Source organism: Natrix helvetica (genome assembly GCF_964273705.1).
Source record: "Natrix helvetica genome assembly, chromosome: 3".
Taxonomy (NCBI): Eukaryota; Metazoa; Chordata; class Lepidosauria; order Squamata; family Natricidae; genus Natrix; species Natrix helvetica.
In genome coordinates, this window is record NC_138549.1 from 169129012 (window position 1) to 169150402 (window position 21391).

At 46.3% G+C, this 21391-nt stretch overlaps 1 protein-coding gene across 2 annotated transcripts in view; it reads left to right on the forward strand.

Annotated features, from left to right (window-relative positions):
- COL9A3 (collagen type IX alpha 3 chain) overlaps window positions 1-21391 on the forward strand; it is a 75832-nt gene that overhangs the window by 10253 nt on the left and 44188 nt on the right. For both annotated transcript variants that reach the window (XM_081949704.1, XM_081949705.1), the window contains exons 4-16: window positions 504-575; window positions 1276-1329; window positions 4303-4338; window positions 5805-5828; window positions 6474-6527; window positions 9305-9358; window positions 11315-11353; window positions 13265-13321; window positions 14877-14930; window positions 16727-16780; window positions 16907-16960; window positions 19755-19808; window positions 20855-20908. In XM_081949704.1, the coding sequence (XP_081805830.1) occupies window positions 504-575; window positions 1276-1329; window positions 4303-4338; window positions 5805-5828; window positions 6474-6527; window positions 9305-9358; window positions 11315-11353; window positions 13265-13321; window positions 14877-14930; window positions 16727-16780; window positions 16907-16960; window positions 19755-19808; window positions 20855-20908 (660 nt within the window). The remainder of the gene's footprint in view (window positions 1-503; window positions 576-1275; window positions 1330-4302; window positions 4339-5804; window positions 5829-6473; window positions 6528-9304; window positions 9359-11314; window positions 11354-13264; window positions 13322-14876; window positions 14931-16726; window positions 16781-16906; window positions 16961-19754; window positions 19809-20854; window positions 20909-21391) is intronic.

Sequence of the window (21391 nt, forward strand, 5' to 3'; positions counted from 1 at the left end):
GAGTGGCTTGCCGGCCATGTGACCGGGTGGGAGTGGCTTGCCGGCCATGTGACTGGGTGGGCGTGGCTGTAAAATGTGGTGAAACTCACTTAACAACGCTCTTGCTTAGCAACCAAAATGTGGGCTCAGAAACTCTGGCATTTGAAGCACGCAAGTCTTAAAGCTGTCAAGTTACAAGACCGTGGCACTCCTAACCCTTTAGAAAAAAAACCCCCAGGGGTGTTCAAACTTGACAGCTTTAAGACTTGTGGACTTCAACTCCCAGAATTCCTCCTCTCGCTCTTCATCTTGATGATGTGCGGACGGGCGGGGGGAGGGAGCTGGAACCGGTTCTAAACGGCACTGTAGATTTGTGGAACCTCTTCTATAGAAGAGGTTAGAACTGGCAGGAACCCACCCCTGTATCAGGATGACCAAAACTGGACAGAGTATTCCAAGTGTGGGCTTACGCCTTATGACCTGGTACTAATATTAACAGGGCTTGTCTATTTACCTGGTTTCAGGGACTCAAAGGATCACGAGGAAAGAATGGGAAGAAAGGAGATGCTGGTTTGCCAGGCCTTCCTGGAGTAGATGTAAGTATTCAAGCTTCCTGTGTTTTCATCGTCTTCTCTTCCCATCGCCCACGGGGAGATAAATTCATTTATCCAGTGGAGTGTTTATTGTCTCCGGATCCAAAAATGCCTTGGCACCTGATCAGTGCCAAACAAACACTTTGCCAAGTTTTCAATCGGACTTCGACCGTGAAGAGTTTCTTGTTGGTCTTCCATCCAAACATAAAAGGTGGTCACACTTTGGCTTAAGGAGAATGATTGTTCTTCTGTTTTCAATTTTCTCCCGATTCCTATTCTCTCTAATACAGGGGTGTCCAAACTTGGGAACTTTAAGACTTGTGGACTTCAACTCCCAGAATTCCCCAGCCAGCATGAGTTGAAGTCCACAATATTAAAGTTCCGAAGTTTGGACACCCCTGTTCTAATGGCTGTTGTCAGATTCCTATGGGGTCATGTAGGGGTCATGGGTGGCTCTACAGGCAAGAGGAGAAATGCAAATCCTAGGTGTTTGTCTGTGCTAATCTTGTTAGCTTTGGCTTGCTTAATTGTGTTGCTTATTTGGAGTCTCTTTGCCTATGAATAGATTGGCCCATGCTGGCTGGGGAATTCTGGGAGTTGAAGTCCACAAGTCTTAAAGTTCTCAAGTTTGGGCACCCTTGCTCTAACACATTCTAGTATTCTTTCTAATATCTTCTAATATTTTTTTCTCGTTCATTCTCAGGGTTTAACAGGTTTGGATGGCCCGCCTGGACCAATAGGGTCCCCTGGAGACCGAGTAAGTAATCATTTTATTGGTACTCAAGCTCATTATTTGTGCAGCTCTTCAACTAAGGATGAGTTATCCCAAGTTGTGTCCAGCATGGACTTTTTGAAACACATTGCTGTTATTATTAAGATACGAAACAAGGTTTTTCAAACTTGACATGTGTTCACTTCAACTCCCAGCATTCCCTATGTCAGCATGCTGGCTAGGAAATTGTAATTCACACATGCTGACTGGAGAATTCTGGGAGTTGAAGTTCACCCATGCAGGGTAGGGAATTTGAGGAGTTGAAGTACACACATGCTGGTGGGAATTCTGGGAGTTGAAGTTCACACATGCTGACTGGAGAATTCTGGGAGTTGAAGTACACACAGCCTGGCTGGGGAATTCTGGGAGTTGAAGTACACACAGGCTGGCTGGGGAATTCTGGGTGCTGAAGAATACACAGGCTGGCTGGGGAATTCTGGGAGTTGAAGTTCACATATGCTGACTGAAAAATTCTGGGGTAATTTGAAGAATTAAAGTTCACACATCTTCAAGATGCCAAGTTTTAAAAATACTTGTGTGAAGGAACTTGTTTTTTTTATTTAATTGACAGTTCCCCCAACATCTCCTAATAGGATTTTCATGGGGAAAGATTGAACATTAATTAAATTTCTGCAAATTAGGGGACTGAGCTCAGAAAGGGTTAGGATTGGGTGGATGACTTCTTATGAGAACTGACAGCCGTGTTTAACAACTTTCCGGTTAGAAAGTGAAATGTTCTCCTCCAGAAGCTATTACAAAGGAAAGCAACACACACAATTATTTTCTAGCCAGACAAAGTCATGGTGGAAATAGACTGGCAAAAGCATAACACAATCTTTAAAAAAAATGAACCTGGCATTTCTGAATAGATGCAAACTTTTAAAAAAATGCAGCCTGAGTTTTGAAGGCAGGTGGGAGCTAATTACATTTTTTTGCCTGCTGTACATGCACTTCTACATAAAAGGTCAGCTTTAATAGACAATAAAAATATTGCTAGTCTTGAGCACAATCTATCTATATAAAAATGACTCTGTGTGTGTGTGTGTGTGTGTGTGTGTGTGTGTGTGCAATTACATATCCTGGGATACTGCAATCATCAGTATAAAAACAGCCGTTTGTATGTATATTCCAGCATAACTCTGGAACAGCTCGAGCAATTTCAACCAACTTGGTACACAGATGACTTACCTTCTGGAAACAAATACTGTGGGGGTAAGACACCCCTAAAGCCCCTCAGGATGTGTGTTCTGTTAAGATACAGCCTGTTGTGCCTTAAAATGGCTTCTACTGTACTGCCGTAAAAAGAATTCTACTGTGCAGTGCAGTGGAGTTGCCACGGTAATGGCTTCACAGTACTCCACAAGGGGGCTCCCTCTGGTAAGGAGGAAAATCCAACATTAGAAATTACGTAAATACCAGGGCAACACCAGGTTATCGCCTAGTGCTAAATAAATGCCAGCCTACTGCTGTGCAAATAAAATAGCAATACCTATTGCAAGACTCGTAAAAACATTGCTCATCTTGAACTAAAGGCTAAATAAATGTCAAACTTTTGCTATCCAAATTGAATGGTATTGAATTAAACCGAACTGAATTAGATGGAATACTAGTATGATTAGTCCAAGTATGATTAGACCCATAAGGAATTTGACTTTTTTAAGTTGTTTTCTGAAAGCACAGCACACCTATTTCGTTCAGCCCCCAAGTTTCAAGACAGTCTTGTACTCTTCTCTGTCCCAAGCGCACTCTTAAAGGCTTTAATTTTAGCAAAATTGAATGGACTTTGACGGCTATTCAAGTGCCCAATTAAAGGCAAGCATGTCGACATGCTCTCCCAAGTTGAAATTCAGACTCTGAGAATTTGGTCAGATGGAAAGGAAAGGAAGAAAAATACCTCGCCATACGGAGGGGGAGGAAGCAAGAAAAATTACACTAGATGTGAAATGTGAAAAATCACTTGAGGTGGAAAGCAAGATGGCTTCAGTGGTGCAGCCAGTGGATTTATCAATTCAGTCTGAACGGGAGAAATCAGTCAGCTATAATTTGGGCATTCCTTGTATGCACAAACACAAGCTTCTTTTGACTCTATTTTGTCACATTTTCTTCGATTAATCTTCCTTCCTTTCTTTTTCTTTCTTCTTTCTTTCCCTCCTTCCTTCTTTCCTTTTTCTTTCTTCTTTCTTTCCTTCCTTCCTTTCTTTTCTTCCTTTCTTTTCTTTCTTTTTCCTTTCTTTTTCCTTTCCTTCCTTCCTTTTTCTTTCTTCTTTCCTTCCTTCCTTCCTTCCTTCCTTCCTTCCTTCCTTCCTTCCTTTCTCTTTCCTACATTTAGTGCTGCCCATTTTATCGCAGGGTAAGTCTGAGTAGCTTACAATCCTAAAAGATAAAAACAATATAAGCCAAAAGACGATGTATCTGCTGGTGAAACATAAGTACTAACCTCACCGTTGATACAAAATCTACGAGTGGCGCAAAGAGCCCTGGAAAGATACATGCATTACAAGACAAGATAGAAAGACCTGCGCATGGATTAGAGAACAAACGAAAGTATACAATATCATCAAGAGAATAAAAGAACTGAAAGGGAAATGGGCTGGTCCCATAGCAAGAAGCACTGATGGCAGGTAGACTAAGGCAGTCCTACAATGGATCCCACTTGATAAAAACGGTCCATGAAAGAGGCCTAAAACAAGATGAATGGACGATATCAGCAAGTATGGTGGGCCCAATTGGCAAAAGAAAGCTCAGGACCATCTTGGTTGGAAACATGCAGAAGAGGCCTTCATCCTGCAGCAGATAGGCAATGGCTGAAATGACTGCAGCCCAGTGAAAAGATGGGGAGGGTGTGTATTTTTCCCCCCTTAATCTATCCTACTTTTCTTCCAAGAGCTGAGGGATTCTTATTGTATCAGCAGTCTTTTTAAGATGGCGAGTACTAATTTTTGCATTTTGCCCACCTAGGGAAGTGTAGGAGCAGCGGGATCTGTTGGGCCAGCGGTAAGTGAAGAGATCCATGTTTATTTCTCTCAATAAGCAATCTAGTAAAAACATTACATGGAAAAATCCCATTGTGGTAAAAATCCACTTAGGGTTAAGAATAGAATAGAATAGAATAGAATAGAACAGAACAGAACAGAACAGAACAGAACAGAATAGAATAGAATAGAACAGAACAGAACAGAACAGAAAGTATAAAGTAGAAAATAGAATAGAAAATAGAATAGAAAATAGAATAGAATAGAAACTGCTCAGGTAGGAAACCCTATACATTTCAGACAAATGGTTGTCTAATCTTTTCTTTAAAACTTCCAGTGTTGGAGAATTCACAACTTCTAGAGGCAACCCGTTCCACTGGTTAATTGTTCTGACTGTCAGGAAATTTCTCCTTAGTTCTAGGTTGGTTCTCTCCTTGATTAGTTTCCATCCATTGCTTCTTACAACCTAGAACCAAGAAGAAGTTTCCTGACAGTTAGAACAATTAATCAGTGGAACGAGTTGCCTCCAGAAGTTGTGAATGCTCCAACACTGGAAGTTTTTAAGAAGAAGTTGGATAACCATTTGTCTGAAGTGATGTAGGGTTTCCTGTCTAAGCAGGGTTGGACTAGAAGACCTCCAAGGTCCCTTCCAACTCTGTTATTCTATTCTATTAGTCCTGAATATTGGCCAACAAGCTGTGATAAAGATTTATCATGAATCTTTAGTTTTGCAGGGAAAGAGAGTTTAGTCCTCCACATCAAACAGGTATTTTGGCTGTATCAACTAATCAAATATTTAAAACATTAAAAACAGGGTATAAATATTAAAAAGAGGCAAGGATGATGAAAACGTAATGTTAATTAAAAGGTGGGAGGGAGGATTTTCTGGTCTCTAGCCCCATAATCATTTCAGTTTTCCATGTATGTATTTTTCTATCCCTTTGCCAAAAAAATTCTATATTAATATTATGGGAATATGGAATGTTTGTATCCAGTTGTCTATTTTAACATACAGGTAGTCCTTGACTTATGAGCACAACTGAGTCCAAAATTTCCATTGCCAAGCATATCAGTTGTTAAGTGAGTTTTGCCCCATTTTACATATGTCCTTGCCACAGTTGTTAACTGAATCAGTGCAGTTGTTGAGGTAGGGACATTGTTAAGTGAACCCCATTGCTTGTCAGGGTTTGCAAAAGGGAGTCACATGACCCCAGGATCCTGCAACCGTCATAAATATGAACCGGTTGCCAAGCATCTGAATTTTAATCTTGTGACTATCAGGTTGCTGCAAAGGTCATAAGTGTGAAAATTGGTCCTAAGTCACTTTTTTCAGCGCCATTGTAACTTTGAACGGTCAGTAAGTGAATAGTCGTAAGTTAAGCACTGCCTGTAAGGGAAGAAGAATGGGTGGGAGGAACATATTTCCAAATGACCAGCTCTTCTAGAATTGTGCCAATTCAACTATGCGTTTTCCTTCTCTTTTTTCAGGGCAAAGGACCGTCAGGGCCACCCGTAAGTCATTTTTTAAATTTTTTTTAGGAAAAAGAATAAATGTGGATTGAATTGGGGTCCTTTAAATTGAGTCCTGAAGCCATTCTATGCTGTCTTTAAAGGGCTGGAGTGATCAGAGAAAAAACTTTGGAAATTTGGAGTCCTTAGCTCTTTTTAATTTTTTTTAAAGAAAAGAATAAACAATAACATTTACCGTATTTTTCAGAGTATAAGACACACCTTCTCCCCCCCCCCCAAAAAGAGGGTGAAAATCTGGGTGTGTCTTATACATTGAATACAGCATTTTTGGCCTCCAAAACCCCGCCCTCTTTGCAAAAATGGATGTGCAGAGGCTTTGGGATGTTTGCAAAGTGCTCCTGGGGGCTGGGGAGGGCACAAATGAGCCAAAAACAGGCTGTTTTTTGCTTGTTTCCCCCACCCCAGCTCCCAGGAGCACTCTACAAGCCTCCCAAAGCTTTGCATGTCCCCCCCCCCCCCCACACACACTTTTTTTGCGAAAAACAAGGCGTGCAGAGAGTTTGGGAGGCCTGCAGAGTGCAAAAACTTTTTTTAAAAAAATTACCTCTTCAAAATCATGGTGCGTCTTATACTCCGGTGAATCTTATAGTCCGAAAAATATGGTATTTGCCTTCTCTCTTTTAACAGGGACCTCCAGGCACCAGTGGGCTTCCAGGAGGAAGAGGACAGAAAGGCTCACCGGTAAGTTTCGTTCTTTTTCTTGTTCTGATGTATCCAGGGTGGAATTTCATAATGGGATAAACTCAGTGGTAGGATTCAGCCGGTTCGTACCGGTTCAGGCGAACGAGTTGTTAAATTACTGATCTCCCGCTATTAAAGTGGATCCTGAGCGCTGCGCTGCAATGGAGAAACAGGAAATGGAGCAGCCGGCATGATGGAAGGAGAAGGCCGCTCTGCCCTGTCAGCTGGCCAGTGCGCATGCGCGCGCTGGCCAGCTGAGTTCACCTTTTTAAAAGCTATTTTTCGCCTTCCCCAGGCTCCAGAGGCTTTATAGGAGCCTGGGGAGGGCGAAAAGAGCCTCCCCCGCCCCTCCCCCGGAGGCTTCAGGAAGTGACTTCCGGGTTGCTCGGAGCGTCATTTTAAGCGTTCCAAAGGGACCGTCTGGACGGCTGAGGGAGGGGGGACTCTATGGCCTTCCTGCCATGTGTCCCGCACAGGAATCCGTCCCCTCGGGGCTTTGCGCGGGCGTCGCAAGGATTAAGCTGAAAGGGGGGGGACACGGGGAAAACGAAGGGGGCTTTGTTGTCCTCCTTCTCCTTCTCCTCCTTTCCCCCTCCGGCTCGAACGCGGCGCCAGGGCCTGGCAGGCAGCAAATGAATCGGAGCCTGCCGACTGGAGGAAGAGGGTGAGAGGCGGGTCCTGTGAACGGCGGTAGCAGCGGCGGCAATAGTCGCAACTCGGCGGCGGGCCCCCCTGGCTGGGAGACAAAGGAGGGGAAAAGCGGCAGGCAGCTGAGTTGCGACTATTGAGCGTGACGCAGCGCCGCCTAAGGCTGGGATCGAGGCGGCTGCGCGGCCTGCCTGGCGTGGCGCGGCTAGAGGAGGAGGAGGAGGAGGAGGAGAGTGCGGCGCGACTTCCGGGTTGCTCGGATGGTCGTTTTAAGAGCTCTGAAGGCTTCAGGGAAGCCTCGGGACGGTCCCTGAACAGACACGAGACGTGCGTCTCGATCGCCCGGGCTCGGATCACCTCCGCCGCGCGGCGTCTCGGGCCCGGCGTCCTTGTACCGCTCCGCCCAGCCTCTGCGCACTCGCCAGCCGCCTCGATCCCTTGCGCCGCTCCGTCCTGGTGGCGGCGGCGGCGGCAGCGATGCGAAGGCCGGGCGAGCGCGCACTCGCCAGCCGCCTTGATCCCTTGCGCCGCTCCGCCCAGCCTCTGCGCGCTCGCCCGGCCTTTACATCGCTGCCGCCGCCGCCGCCGTGACCAGGACGGGCTCGGCCGAAGGGAAGTCCGTCAGGCCTCCGCGGCGGTGATGCCTCACGGACTTCCCTTCGGCCGAGCCCGTCCTGGCGGCGGCCGCAGCAATGTGAAGGCCGGGCGAGCGCGCAGAGGCTGGGCGGAGCGGCGCAAGGGATCGAGGCGGCTGGCGAGTGCGCTGGCGAGTGCACAGAGGCTGGGCGGAGCGGTACAAGGACGCCAGGCCCGAGGCGCCACGCAGCGGAGGCGATCCGAGCCCGGGCGATCGAGACGCACGTCTCGTGCGTGTTCAGGGACCGTCCCGAGGCTTCCCTGAAGCCTTCAGAGCTCTTAAAATGATCATCCGAGCAACCCGGGGGCCGGGGGAGGCTCTTTTCGCCCTCCCCAGGCTCCTATAAAGCCTCTGGAGCCTGGGGAGGGCGAAAAAAGCATGCAAAAATGGGCGCGTTGTGCGCGCATGCGCACTGGGGGGCGCGTTGCATTATGGGTGCGGCACGCCCGCACACGACCCCCCCCGCGCTCCCCCCACTTATGGCACGCGAGCCAAAAAAGGTTCGCCATCGCTGGCCTATATCCTTCGATGTTACCTTAACAGTTCCTAGGTCCTTGGTTAGGACTCGAGCTGTTGAGCTACCAACCAGCCCCAAAGGCTGTGAATCTCACTAAAGATTAACCACATAATAATAATAATAATAATAATAATAATAATAATAATAATAATAATAATAATAATAATAATAATAATAATAATAATAATTTGGTATCCTGGCAGTTCTTGACTTACAACCACTCATTTAGCAAGGGTTCAACATTACAAAGGCACTGAAAAAAGTGACTTACAACCAGTTCTCACACTTACGACCATTGCAACATCCCTATGGTCATGTGATTGTGATTCAGGTGCTTGCCAATTGGCATATATTTACAATAGACGTGGTATCCTGGGGGGCTCTCGTGATTGCAAAGCCTGGGATGCTAGCAGCCGTAAATCAGGTCATAAATCATGAGCCATGGGGGCGCAGTGGTTAGAATGCAGTATTGCAAGCTAATTCTGCCAGCTGCCAGCAGTTCGATCCTCACCAGGCTCCAGGTTGACTCAACTTTCCATCCTTCCAAGGTGGGTCAAATGAGGAACCAGATTGTTGGGGGCAAGAGGCTGACTCTGTAAACCGCTTAGAGAGGACTGTCAAGCACCCTGAAGCAGTATATAAAGTACTTTTGCTATGTGATGCCTCACTTAATGACCATGGCTAATGACGTTGTAAAATCAGATCTGGCCATATAACCTCTCGTTTAACAACCACAGCACTTAATAATGATTTTTTCCCCAGTGCCAATTATGGTCATAAGTGGAGGACTACCTTACTACTAAGCCATAGGGAAGGCACGAAAGCCAAATTTGCTCAGACCTAATAAGTAAAATATAAATAAGAGACATTCTGTTAGCCAGTAAACTACATAAAGATGCTTTCCATAAATTATTGAATATAATGTAAGTTGAAAGGGTCTGCTTGGGGACTGATTTTATTTCTCCTTTCATTTAGGGACCATCTGGACTCCCAGGGTTTCCTGGGGCAGAGGGACCTCCGGGACCACCCGTAAGTTATCATTTGTTTCAGATCAGTTTGTTTCAGTTCCCCAACCTTTCAGGATTTGTCAACCGGCAGGGTGGGGTGGGGGGAGAGAGGGATGATTCCGCGCAAGTGGCTGGCAAGCTTGTGTACGCAGCTCCATTTGCATGAGCAGCGGATATGCATGGCCACCGCTCACACAAATGAAGCCTGAGGGCATGCGCTTGCCCACTGTTTGCAAGTGGGGATGTGCACACGTGCTTACTGACTGCTTCCACGCCCCAGTTCTGAATGGCTCACGTCCCCGTCCCAGTAGTGAAATTCATTTTTTTTACGACCAGTTCTGTGGGGGTGGCTTGGTGGGCAAGGCGTGGCTTGGTGGGCGTGGCAGGGGAAGGATACTGCAAAATCCCATTCCCTCCCCACTCTGGGGCCAGCCAGAGGTGGCATTTGCCGGTTCTCCAAACTACTCAAAATTTCCACTACCGGTTCTCTAAACTACTCAAAATTTCCACTACCGGTTCTCCGAACTACTCAAAATTTCCACTACCAGTTCTCTAAACTACTCAAAATTTCCACTACTGGTTCTCTAAACTACTCAACATTTCCGCTAACCATTCTCCAAACTCAAAATTTCCGCTACTGGTTCTCTAAACTACTCAAAATTTCTGCTACCAGTTCTCCAAACTGCTCAAAATTTCCTCTACTAGTTCTCCAAACTACTCAAAATTTATGCTACCAGTTCTCTAAACTACTCAAAATTTCCACTAACCGTTCTCCAAACTCAAAATTTCCGCTACTGGTTCTCTAAACTACTCAAAATTTCCACTAACGGTTCTCTAAACTACTCAAAATTTATGCTACCAGTTCTCTAAACTACTCAAAATTTCCACTAACCATTCTCTAAACTCAAAATTTCCGCTACTGGTTCTCTAAACTACTCAAAATTTCCACTACCGGTTCTCCAAACTACTCAAAATTTATGTTACCCGTTTTCCAGAACCTGTCAGAACCTGCTGGATTTCACCCCTGCCCCGTCCCCTATTTTAGATCAAGCATTGCTAAAAGGTGCTAGCCCAGCTGTCCGGAACCCAAATCCTCTTCCCTGTTCCCGGTTTCCCATGCAAACCTATTATCTTGCAGTTGAATTCGTGCAATAGACGTATAACCCTGTTATTGAATTAACCTTTTTGGGAGGGGGCATTCTCAACCATGCTGCTGTACAGGTAGTCCTCGACTTACAACAGTTTGTTTACTGACCAGTCGAAGTTACAATGGCCCTGAAAAAAGTGACTTATGACTGTTTTTCACAATTACGACCATTGCAGCCTCCCCATGGTCACGTGATCCAAATTCAGATGCTTGGCAATGGACTCGGGGTGGGGGGCTGGTGTCGCGACAGTAGGATGCATGATCTTGAAGCTCCAGGATTGCCGTTGATATCTCTGCTGCTGGACGGTCCTTTTGGACCCAAACCGTCCCGTAGAGACGGTGATAGAGAAGGGCATATCCTGCTGATCCCAGGGACATGGCAATGGAGTCATATTTGTGACGGTTGCAGGTCATGTGATCACTTTTCGCCACCTTCTGACAAACAAAGTCAATGGGGAAGCCGGATTCACTTAGCAACCGTGTTACTAACTTAACCCCTGCAGCGATTCTCTTAACAATAGTGGCAAGAGAGGTCGTAAAATGGGGGTAAAACTCATTGAATAAAAGTTTCACCAAGCAACAAAAATGTGGGGTTTGGTCGTGGTCGTAAGTCGAGGACTACCTGTATATCAAACCATTGGTTAAGCAGATTGGTTGGGTTTATGCAACTTACTCAAAAAGCAAGAAAACAAATGTAACCAAGTTTGGCATTATGACAAACCTGTTGGTTTTTTCCTGGATCCACGTTAAGCGTGCTACATGTGCATTAACAATGCTGGGTGTCTGTAAGCTATGCTCCATATGTAACGTGCTGCATTTTCCTTGTTGCAGGGCCTCCCTGGAGTGTTTGACCAAACTAGGGATCTTCAGGTGTGCATTTTTCAGGTTTCTGGGTTGAGATCGTATTGAGTTGGCATATGCAAACATCGAGGTTATTTATTTATGTAGAATAGTGTTTCTGCACCTTGGCAACTTAAAGAGGCATAGACTTCCAGAAGTCCCAGACTGGGGCAGTGGTGAGAAGGACTCAGGAATAAATTATGGCAGGGTTCATCCAAAATGTCTCCCTACCTTCGCAGGGTTTATTCTTTTTATGCAGTTTTTACAAGCAAAACGGTATAGGGTTTCCTGCCTAGGCAGGGGGTTGGATTCAAAGACCTCCAAGGTCCCTTCCAAATCTGCTATTGTATTGTATTGTAAAACAAAGAGCATATAGCAACAGCATTGTAATTGGCATATTCTCCTTGTCAATCTCTAAGAACATCCCACCCAGGATAGAATCTCTAGATGGTTCCTGGTACTGCCTGGTGAAGCTAATTAGGTGAGATCATAGACATCTGAGGTAACCAGCTACTAAGGTCATGGCAGTGTGCTGCACATGTCCTCTTCGTAACCTTTCCTCTATCCCTACAGTGGTGGGTTTCAATTTTGTTTACTACTGGTTCACTCGTGCACGCTTGCGCGCGCAATGCTTCTGCATATGCGCAGAAGCGTCTGAGGAGGTGGGTGGAGCCTCCTGCTGGCCCCACTACAGTTCATCTGATCTGGACCAAACCGGGAGCAATCAACCACTGGACTGGAGAGTTTTGGGAGTTGAAGTCCATGTGTCTTCATGTTGCCAAAGTTGAGGAACACTAATTTAGGCATTAGGCAAAGTCTCTTGAAATTAATCTCCTTTGCAGTGGTGCAAAATTGTACCCTATCAATAGAAGAGAATATTTGTAGCTCAGGGTGTATTATATGGTCCTTGGTTCTCACCAGAAAACTGTGAGTTCTAGTCTCACCCTACGCATGAAAGGCAGCTGAATGACTTTGAGCCAATCACTAGGAGACTGTGTGTTGAAGTCCCGCCTTAGACATGAAAGCTGGGTGGGTGACTTTGGGCCAATCACCAGGAGACTGTGAGTTCAAGTACAACCTTAGGCATGAAAGCCAACTGGGTGACTTTGGGCCAATCACCAGGAGACAGTGAGTTCTAGTCCCACCTTAGGCAAGAAGGCCAGCTGGGTGACTTTGGGCTAATTACCAGGAGACAGTGAGTTCTAGTCCCACCTTAGGCAAGAAGGCCAGCTGGGTGACTTTGGGCCAATCACCAGGAGACTGTGAGTTCAAGTACAACCTTAGGCATGAAAGCCAACTGGGTGACTTTGGGCCAATCACCAGGAAACAGTGAGTTCTAGTCCCACCTTAGGCAAGAAAGCTGCTGGGTGATCTTGGGCCAGTCATTCTCTCTTAGTCCAACCCACCTCACAGGGTTGTTGTGGGGAAAATAGTGGGAGGAAAGTTTGTTAGATATGTTCATTGCCTTGACGGTTTTTCCCCCCAAAGTAATAATGGTGGGATATAAATAATCAAATAAATATGCCTTCAGTTCTCCAATCGAAACAATTGAAAGAAATAACCCATCCAAATATTAATAAGGCCTGACCCTACTTAGCTTGGGATCCCACACAAAGTCACCAGGGCATAGCCAGCTACTGTGACATAAGGGGAAATCACAATGAAGTGTCACCTCACAGGGTTGGGGACACATGAATGAAAGCTGACCATTAGTGCTGGAGAGCCCAAGATACTCAGGACTACGTAAGTGAGCTGTTTTAGGAAGCTTGACTGAGTAGGAACACCAGCTAGAACATGAAAATCAATTACGGTGTTGTTAAGCAACGGAGCTGCCAGTCGCAATTGAGATCAGTAAGTGAGCACTATCTACTGATAAAAAGGGCCCATTTTGTGAATTATTTTATAACTCTAGTATTAATTTCTGGTTTGTTTGGAATGCAGTGCACATCGCTTTGTCCACCGGGCCTTCCAGGACCACCGGGAATACCGGGATTCAAGGTATAGAATACTTTTTAATTGAACTGAGGACTCCTCGAGATATATTCTCTGTCTGGGAAATCTTTATCATACGTTAGTGGGTCATTGTATCAGTCCTGCCTCAGCTTGAACCTTTAAGCAATAGCTATCCTTAACTCCATTCATTGAGAAACGTATAGTTTACTGGAGGTCAAGTGGATTACAATAAAGCAAAGCCAGAACTGAAGTTCGCACGCCAGAACTCTCGGTATAATTTCCTCCCCGCCTCCTGGTCATATCCCATTGCTGGTCCTCCTCATCGTCCAATCAGTTCCAAAGAAAATGGTTTTGAAGCGGACATGCTGAGTGTAGACTCAGGGATGTCAAAATCAAGGCCTGGGGACCACATTTGGCCCACACAGTGCTTAGATATGGCCCACGGGGCTGCCCTGGAACCAGCAAACTAGCCCGTGGTGGCTCTGCCAGCAAAACTGAAGCTCAGGAGGGCCCCGTGTGGCCCTCGCAAGCTCCGTTTTCGCTGGCAGCGGGTAGCATGAGGCCGTCACAGCCGAAAACGGAGCTCAGGAGCCCATTTTCGCTGGCAGAGTGCTCAGGCCACCACAGGCGCCCCCTGACACGAGTGATGTTGAGCTGGCAACACCCACCCCAGATTCCCAAGGTCAAACACAATCTTGATGTGGCCCTCAATTAAATCAAGTTTGATGATCTGTAGACTCTTTTGCAGCTGCATTCTTCTCCCAGATAAATGACCTTGAAGTGCTTTCTCTGAGAGGCACGCTCATTTCTATTACTTTCACTTCCCCCCCAAGCATTCTCCCCCTCCCCTCCTTGGTTCATGGCAGATTGGCACCAAACGATATGAGAGTGCAGGCATAAGGTGGCAGTTCTGACACTGTGATTTGTTTCTTCCTGCCCGTGAACTATCCGGAAGCATCGAAATGGCCTCTATCAGCAGCAAAAGGATGAGCTAGATAGATGAAACTCTGCCTTCTTGATGGAGAAGTAGCAGAATCCTAGACCTTGCAAGTATGAATCACTTAACAACTGCCTTGCTTAGCCACAGAAATTCTGGCCCCAATTGTGGTCGTAAGTCGAGGCCTACCTGTAAGGCTGACCTAAATAATTTACAATGGCCATAAAGGCTGAAGGCATTTGCCGCCTTTTCAATCTTCTAGTTCTCAACGTTCACATCGCAAATAGAAAGGACATTTCTTCTTTGGCGATTCTGTAGACATAATACCGTGTTTCCCCAAAAATAAGACAGGGTCTTATTTTCTTTTGAGCCCCGAAATAAGTGCTTGGCCTTATTTTGGGGGAGGTCTTATTATTTTTGAGGTGCAGGGGGTGGCGAGCATGGTCACCTCATGGCTGCTGCTGTGTTGCAATATTTTAGGGGAGGGCTTATTTTCAGGGGAGGGCTTATATTAGCATACGCACTCAAAAGCCTGATTGGGCTTATTATCCGGGGAGGTCTTATTTTCGGGAAAACAGGGTAATAACCTTTTTGGAAGGGGGTTCTGAACAGTTTCAGAGCTTTAGAAATGGGATTCTGATTCCTTTTGCTTTTCTTTTTTAGGGGCACACCGGTGAGAAAGGAGACGTTGGGCAAGTAGGAAAGGATGGGGAGAAGGTAAGGATCTTTGTTGCCTTGTAGGGTTTGTTTCCAATGGAAAGGTCTGTGAACTGTCCTACCTACATCTGGCCTCGCAAAGAAAATGAGGTGCCTGAGCGCAGGATAACTGCTTTTGTCCCTAAAAGCATTTCCTATAAAAAGTGAGATTTTGGAAGGGACCTTGGAGGTCATCTAGACCAGCGGCCACTAACTGGTGGTCCATGATAAAATTTTGGTGGTGCGCAGAAAAATTATTTGCATTTTTTTTATTGCACTAAATTAGGGGTCCTCAAACTACGGCCCCTGGGCCAGATACGTGCAATGAATGCTGGTGTTGCTGCAGAGAGTCTCCCCCTTTGGGGTCTTTTTGTGTGGGTCGGAGGGAGGCAGAAATTCTGACTTGGGGTCTGCTTCAGCCTCTTGCTTTGGGTGAAGGCTGGAGGGAAGTGATGGTGGTGGCAAAGAGCCGGAAGGCCTTGTTCCAGTGGGATTGCATCATGGCCTGTAACTGGTTGACCAGCTCAACCCACTGAGCCTCCAGACGCCGGTACCTGGCCTTGCACTCCCGCAGGTCTTCCCTCTGCTTGGAAAGCCTATGCTCGTAGTCCTCAGTGAGGTGCTTCTGCTGTGCCTCCTTCTCTTCCAGATCCAATTTGAACTGAGCTGTTTTGTCAACTCTTCCTTGTGCTGGCTGCTTAACTCTAGCAAATGCTTCCTGTTGGGACCCTAAGGAGCCTGGGTGGGCAGGCGAGGAATGGCTGGGAGGGGAGGGGCAAGTAGAGGCTGGCGAGGTGCCCCTCAACGTGAGTGACATCAAGTTGGCCATGCCCACCCAGTCATATGACCATCTAGCCATGCCCACCCAACCGGTCATTAGGCAGATCATATTAGTGGTCCGCGGGATTTAAAATTATGAATGTAATGGTCCCTGAGGTCCGAAAGGTTGGTGATCCCTGATCTCAGGGACGTGCGGTCAGGGGAGGCAGGGGAGGCAGAGCCTCACCTCTCTTCATGAAATAATAGTATATAATATTATATACTATATATATATATAATATTATAATATTATATACATCCGTCCAGCCGCGCCCGGGAGCTGCGGAGGCAGAAATGTTGTTGCCGCTCCCAGATGACGAAGCAACGAAAGCGACTGGGGGACGACGAGAACCTTCCCCCAGTCGCTTTCGTTGCTTCGTCATCCGGGAGCGCCGACAACATTTCTGCCTCCGCAGCTCCCGGCGCAGCTGGACGGATGTATCCAGAGCGACGCCAAGGCAGTCCGGGCGGACGAAAGAGCGAGCGAACGAGCGATGGAGGATCAGGCTGCCTGATCCTCGGTCGCTCGCCCGCCGGGCTGCCTCGGCGCCACTCTGGCTACCTCTGTCCGTCCGTGAGCTGCGGAGGCAGAAATGTTGTTGGCGCTCCCGGATGACGAAGCAACGAAAGTGACTGGGGGAAGGTTCTCGTCGTTCCCCAGTTGCTTTCGAGGACTGCGGAGCGCGAGCCGGCGGAGCACGCTCAGGAAGGCGGGGAATGGGATCACGTGTGCTGGAGGCTGAGGCAGGTCCCATTCCCCACCTTCCTGATGACGTCACCAGCCTCACCAGCCATGAACCTCACCGCACATCACTGCCTGACCTAGACCAACCCCAGGCTCAAGCCAAAGACCCTGTATCATTTCTGACAAGAGGCTGTCCAGTATCTGCTAGAAAGCCTCCAGTGATGGGGCACCTGCAGCTTCTGAAGGGAGCTTCTTTTTGGAGGACTCTTGACCGACTCTCGTCTTAAACTCTTTTTACTATTATTTTTCTCAGGGTTCGCGAGGATTGCCAGGCCCAGCCGGGCCTCCTGGTAACATCGGATTGCAGGTAGAACTAGCTGAATTTTTGTATTAAAAAAAATATGTATTACTTTTAAAGTAATAAAAGCAGCATCAAAATCTCATCAATTAATACATCAGCCATGCTTTGCCTTGAATTGATCCTCCTTTTCAGGGTCCCCGAGGATTAAGCGGAGAAGTTGGACCAATCGGTCTTATTGGCGACAGGGTAAGTTGGACACCATCCTTAATCGCTCTGCGTTTTCTTGATCAAACTTGCTTGCAAAAGATATTTGGTTACTGGGACAAAAACAAGAAAGTTTTCAAGTTTGGCCCGCAAATTGACCACTAACCTAACTAAAGATCTGGGACATCCCTGTGTCTAGTTGTTCTTCCATCAGCATTATGAGGATAGTAATCAGAGGTGAAATATACTTACCTTTGCTACCGGTTCACAAATGTGAGCGTACTTGCTACCTCCATGCATGCGCAGAGCAATGGTGTGTTTCAAATCCCATTCCAACGCGCAGCACGCACATGCGTCTTAGCACCTCCGTGACGCTCCGCGATGCTCCATAATGTTCCACGATGTTCCGCGATGCTCCAGTTGCCCCCCAGAGCGTCGCGCAAGAGCTGTATGCACCATGCGCATGTGTGACAGTGCAGAAGCTTTAAAGCACAGGTAAGGAGCTCAGGTGGGTGCGTGGGCCCTCCGGAACACCATACCGGAACGGTATCCGGTGCTCCGGGCTGGCTCTGGTACGCCCGTACCGGGCAACCCACCACTGGTACAGAGTGTCAAAAATGGATGTGATGACGTCTGGGAGGGTGGACGGAGCCTGCTACCAAGCGCGCCCGCAAAAGTAAATAGAACAGGGGGGAGAATCCCCTGTGCCACACGATTTAGATTAGCTACAAAACAGGAAGTCCTGCTTTCTAGCTAATATAAATCGTGCATCACAGTTGATTGTCGGAAATAGCATTATTTTACTACCTGTTCAAGAGAACCGGTAGCATTTTTTACTACCGGTTTGGGTGAAGCAGTCTGAACCGGTAACATTTCACCCCTGATAGTAATAATAATAGTATTGGCTTCTTATAATTTAAATTTCAATCTTCATTACAGTCATGGAAGAGCACAAAAAATTAAACATTAAAATAAAACAAAACTCACCAGAACCGAATAGAACGAGGCATAGGAATAAATTATAATTGATGGCGGAATCAATGGGTGACCAAAGTCAACCTGTTGCAGAAAATTAAGGGACTCAGACCTCGGAACTAAAAGAAGTCGTATTTATTTGCACAAAGGTTCAGAGCATTACAGCCGAAGCAAACATCTGAACATCATCTTATTGAGAAGCGAGTGCTTATATATTCTTCAAAAGTAGCAAAACACACTTTATTAAAAAATAATAATAAAAAAAGTAGCAAAACACGGAAATGTAACCTATTAGCGTTGATTGGTTCATAGCTCCTGTTACTATGCTAAAGAAGCTAAATATCTGCCCCCCGCTTTCGTAGATCGAGGTGACAGGCTTCTTGCAAAAAGCATCTTAAGTTTCCAGCAGTCGTTTGTGGCTAGCTGAACTTTAGCTGAACGTGAGGCAGGTGTGAACTTGCAGTTTGACATTTAAATTTCCTGTTCTTCTACACATCTTAAAATCCAGTTTTTATTCCTTCTTTCTGCCTTGCCTCATTTTATGTCTTGTCTCACTTTATGTCCTGCCTCAAACCTAATTTTACAGTGTAACAAAACCTAACTCTGTTCAGAGAAATTGAATCACACTGATCCGACAGTAGTAGTGTTATATAAAAATGATCAGAGTTTCCAGGATATTTTAACCAGGTAAGGGGTTAGGAGTCCGTGAGTCCCCATAAAGCAGAAGGGTCAATCTCAAGGCCTGGGGGCTGGATCCGGCCTGCGGGGTGCTTAGATCTGGCCCGTAGGCCCCCCCTAGAAACAACGAAGGACTAGCCCACGGTGCCTCTGCTAGTGAAAATGGAGATCAGGAGGGCTGCGCATGGCTCAGTTTTCGCTGGCAGGAGGCCGCCACAGCCGAAAATGGAGCTTCAGTTGCAGAGCGCTCGGGTCACCACAGGCGCCCCCGTGACCATCCTGGCCACGCCCACCTCGGCCTCCTTAGGTCAAACACAACCCTAATGCGGCCGTCATTGAAATCGAGTTTGACACCCCTGCCATAGAGGAAGCAACACAACAGGATATAAGCTGTACTTTCAATGGTCCCTTGTCCACAAAGTCACAATCTCATTTCATATGGAACTTTTTTTATAACAAACCTCCAAACTGCTGTGGGCAAAGGGTTACTTACAACATGCTAAAGTTAATGCCCTCAGAAATGTAGTCATATAACGACCTCGCTGATTTGTGAGGACGATGCCTCTTATACGGGAATGACACGAAATATCTCTCTGAGTCTTTTTTTCTGTCCTTTGTTGATTTATTACCGTATTTTTCGGCGTATAAGACGCACCAAGGGTTTGAAGAGGCGTTTTTTTTAAAAAAAGTAGGTAGGTAGATAGAGGGATAGAGAGAAATAGAGTAGGTAGGTAGGGAGAGAGAGAGAGAGTCGATGGGTAGGTATATGTTTCCAGGTGTACTTATCCATGTGCTGGAGAAGGAAATCGCTGACAATCTGCAGCACCTAAGACTTTGTTTCTGCTGGCACTTGATCAAGGTAATTCTCATCAATCAGTTAAAGAGCTTTCCAAAAGGAAAAAAAAAAGTTTTTGCACTCTGCAAACCTCCCAAAAATGGTGTGTTTTTTGTTCATTTCTGTCCTTCCCAGCCCCCAGGAGCTCTCTGAAAGCCTCCTACAGGTCATTTTGGTGAAGGGGCGGGGCTTCAGGAGGCAAAAATGCTGCATTCGATGTATAAGACGCACCCAGATTTTCAGCCTCTTTTTTGAGGAGAAAAGGTGCGTCTTATACTCCGAAAAATACGGTACGTTTTTTCTCCCCTGTTGGGCAAAGATTATATTGTCCTGTTTTCTTGATTTCAGGGAGACATTGGATTCAGAGGGCAGCCTGGAATGCCAGGGCCTCCAGGGAAAGCAGTAAGTTTTCTTTTTGTATTGCATTCCCCCATACACACCAAGATCCCACATTATATCTAAGATATAACATGATTGCAGTGTTCCAATGTTTGAGGGGCTCCCCCCAAAGAAGAGGGGGTCAACCTATTCTCCAGAGCACCTGAGGGCAGGAGAAGAAGCAACGGATGGAAACTAATCAAGGAGAGAAGCAACCTAGACCTAAGGAGGAATTTTCTGGCAGAAAAATTAATCAGTGGAACAACTTGCCTCCAGAAGTTGTGGGTGCTTCATCGCAGGAGGTTTTTAAGAAGAGATTGGACAGCCACTTGTCTGGAATGGTATAGGGTCTCCTGCCTGAGCAGGGGGTTGGACTAGAAGACCTCCGAGTCCTTTAGTCTGTTTAAGATGTAAGGGAGCACAAGACTGACATTCAGCAAGCATCAAATCTAACTCCAGTGCTACCAGTTAAAATGATTTCTGGAAGCTGTTGTAGATCAGAAAGGGCCAATGAGATTCTCATGCAAGAAGCCTTTTTCAGTTCTGGCTTCTTGGATGAGAAGTGAAATGTTTTCAAGAAAAGAAAAAAACAAAAACCCCAAAAGTCCAGTTGCCTTTTGAAAACATATATATTTATGTTTTCATATAAATACCTTTGAGGCAACCATGACATGGATTATTGAAAATCTCCATAGACATCCCCACCAACACTGGCAGGGCAATCCACCATATATAAACAAGGAACAAACTGCACACTCACCTGCGCTGATGATGTTACCTAGTCTGGTAATGAAACGTCCGCAAGAAAACAACCAAGGTCAGAGAGCATCAAGAGCCTCTCTTTTCAACCCTGAGCTACAGATATTCTCTTCTCTTGGAACCTCCTCCTGCAAAGACGATGCAGACACACAACTTTTTTTCCATCTACGTTGTTTTGAGTGGGAGGGCATTGATTAAGCTGCAGTGCCCTCAGATGGACAAATATTATTTTACTTTGGGGTAAATCAAGAGATGGGCTGGTACTAAGGGGAAGAGGTGATGTGTAATGGATTATTATTTAACCATTTCAGGGGTCCCGTGGTGACAGAGGCCACCAAGGTTTTCGAGGTCCAAAGGGTGATGCAGTAAGTGTAATTCCCACTTTCATTGTGTGTTGTTGTTGTTTAAAGTGGTGTGTGTTACATATCTGTCAAGTTACTTGCTTTATGGATAAGCAAGGCAGGTAGTTTGCCATTGTTCATGTAGATCAAAATGATGATTGAGAAATAATTTCACTCTGCAACTACTCTGGTTTACAGGCAGTCCTCAATTTATAACCAGTTCTCATAGTCCTCGACTTACAACAGTTCATTTAGTGACCGTTCAAAGCAAGGGTGGGTTCCAGCAGGCACTGCTGTAGGTTCGCTCATGGGCAAGCTTCGCACTTGATGTGCAGTTCAATAAAAAATATTCTGCGCATGCGCAGAAGCCAAAAGCAAGATGGCAGCGACCATGGCGCCGCCGGGAGTACCGGTTTGGGGGCGTGGCAGACCTGGGTCACTGCCGGTTCCAGCGAGAGAGGCTGCCAAACCACTACCGGTTCGGCTGAATTGGGCCAAACTGGTAAG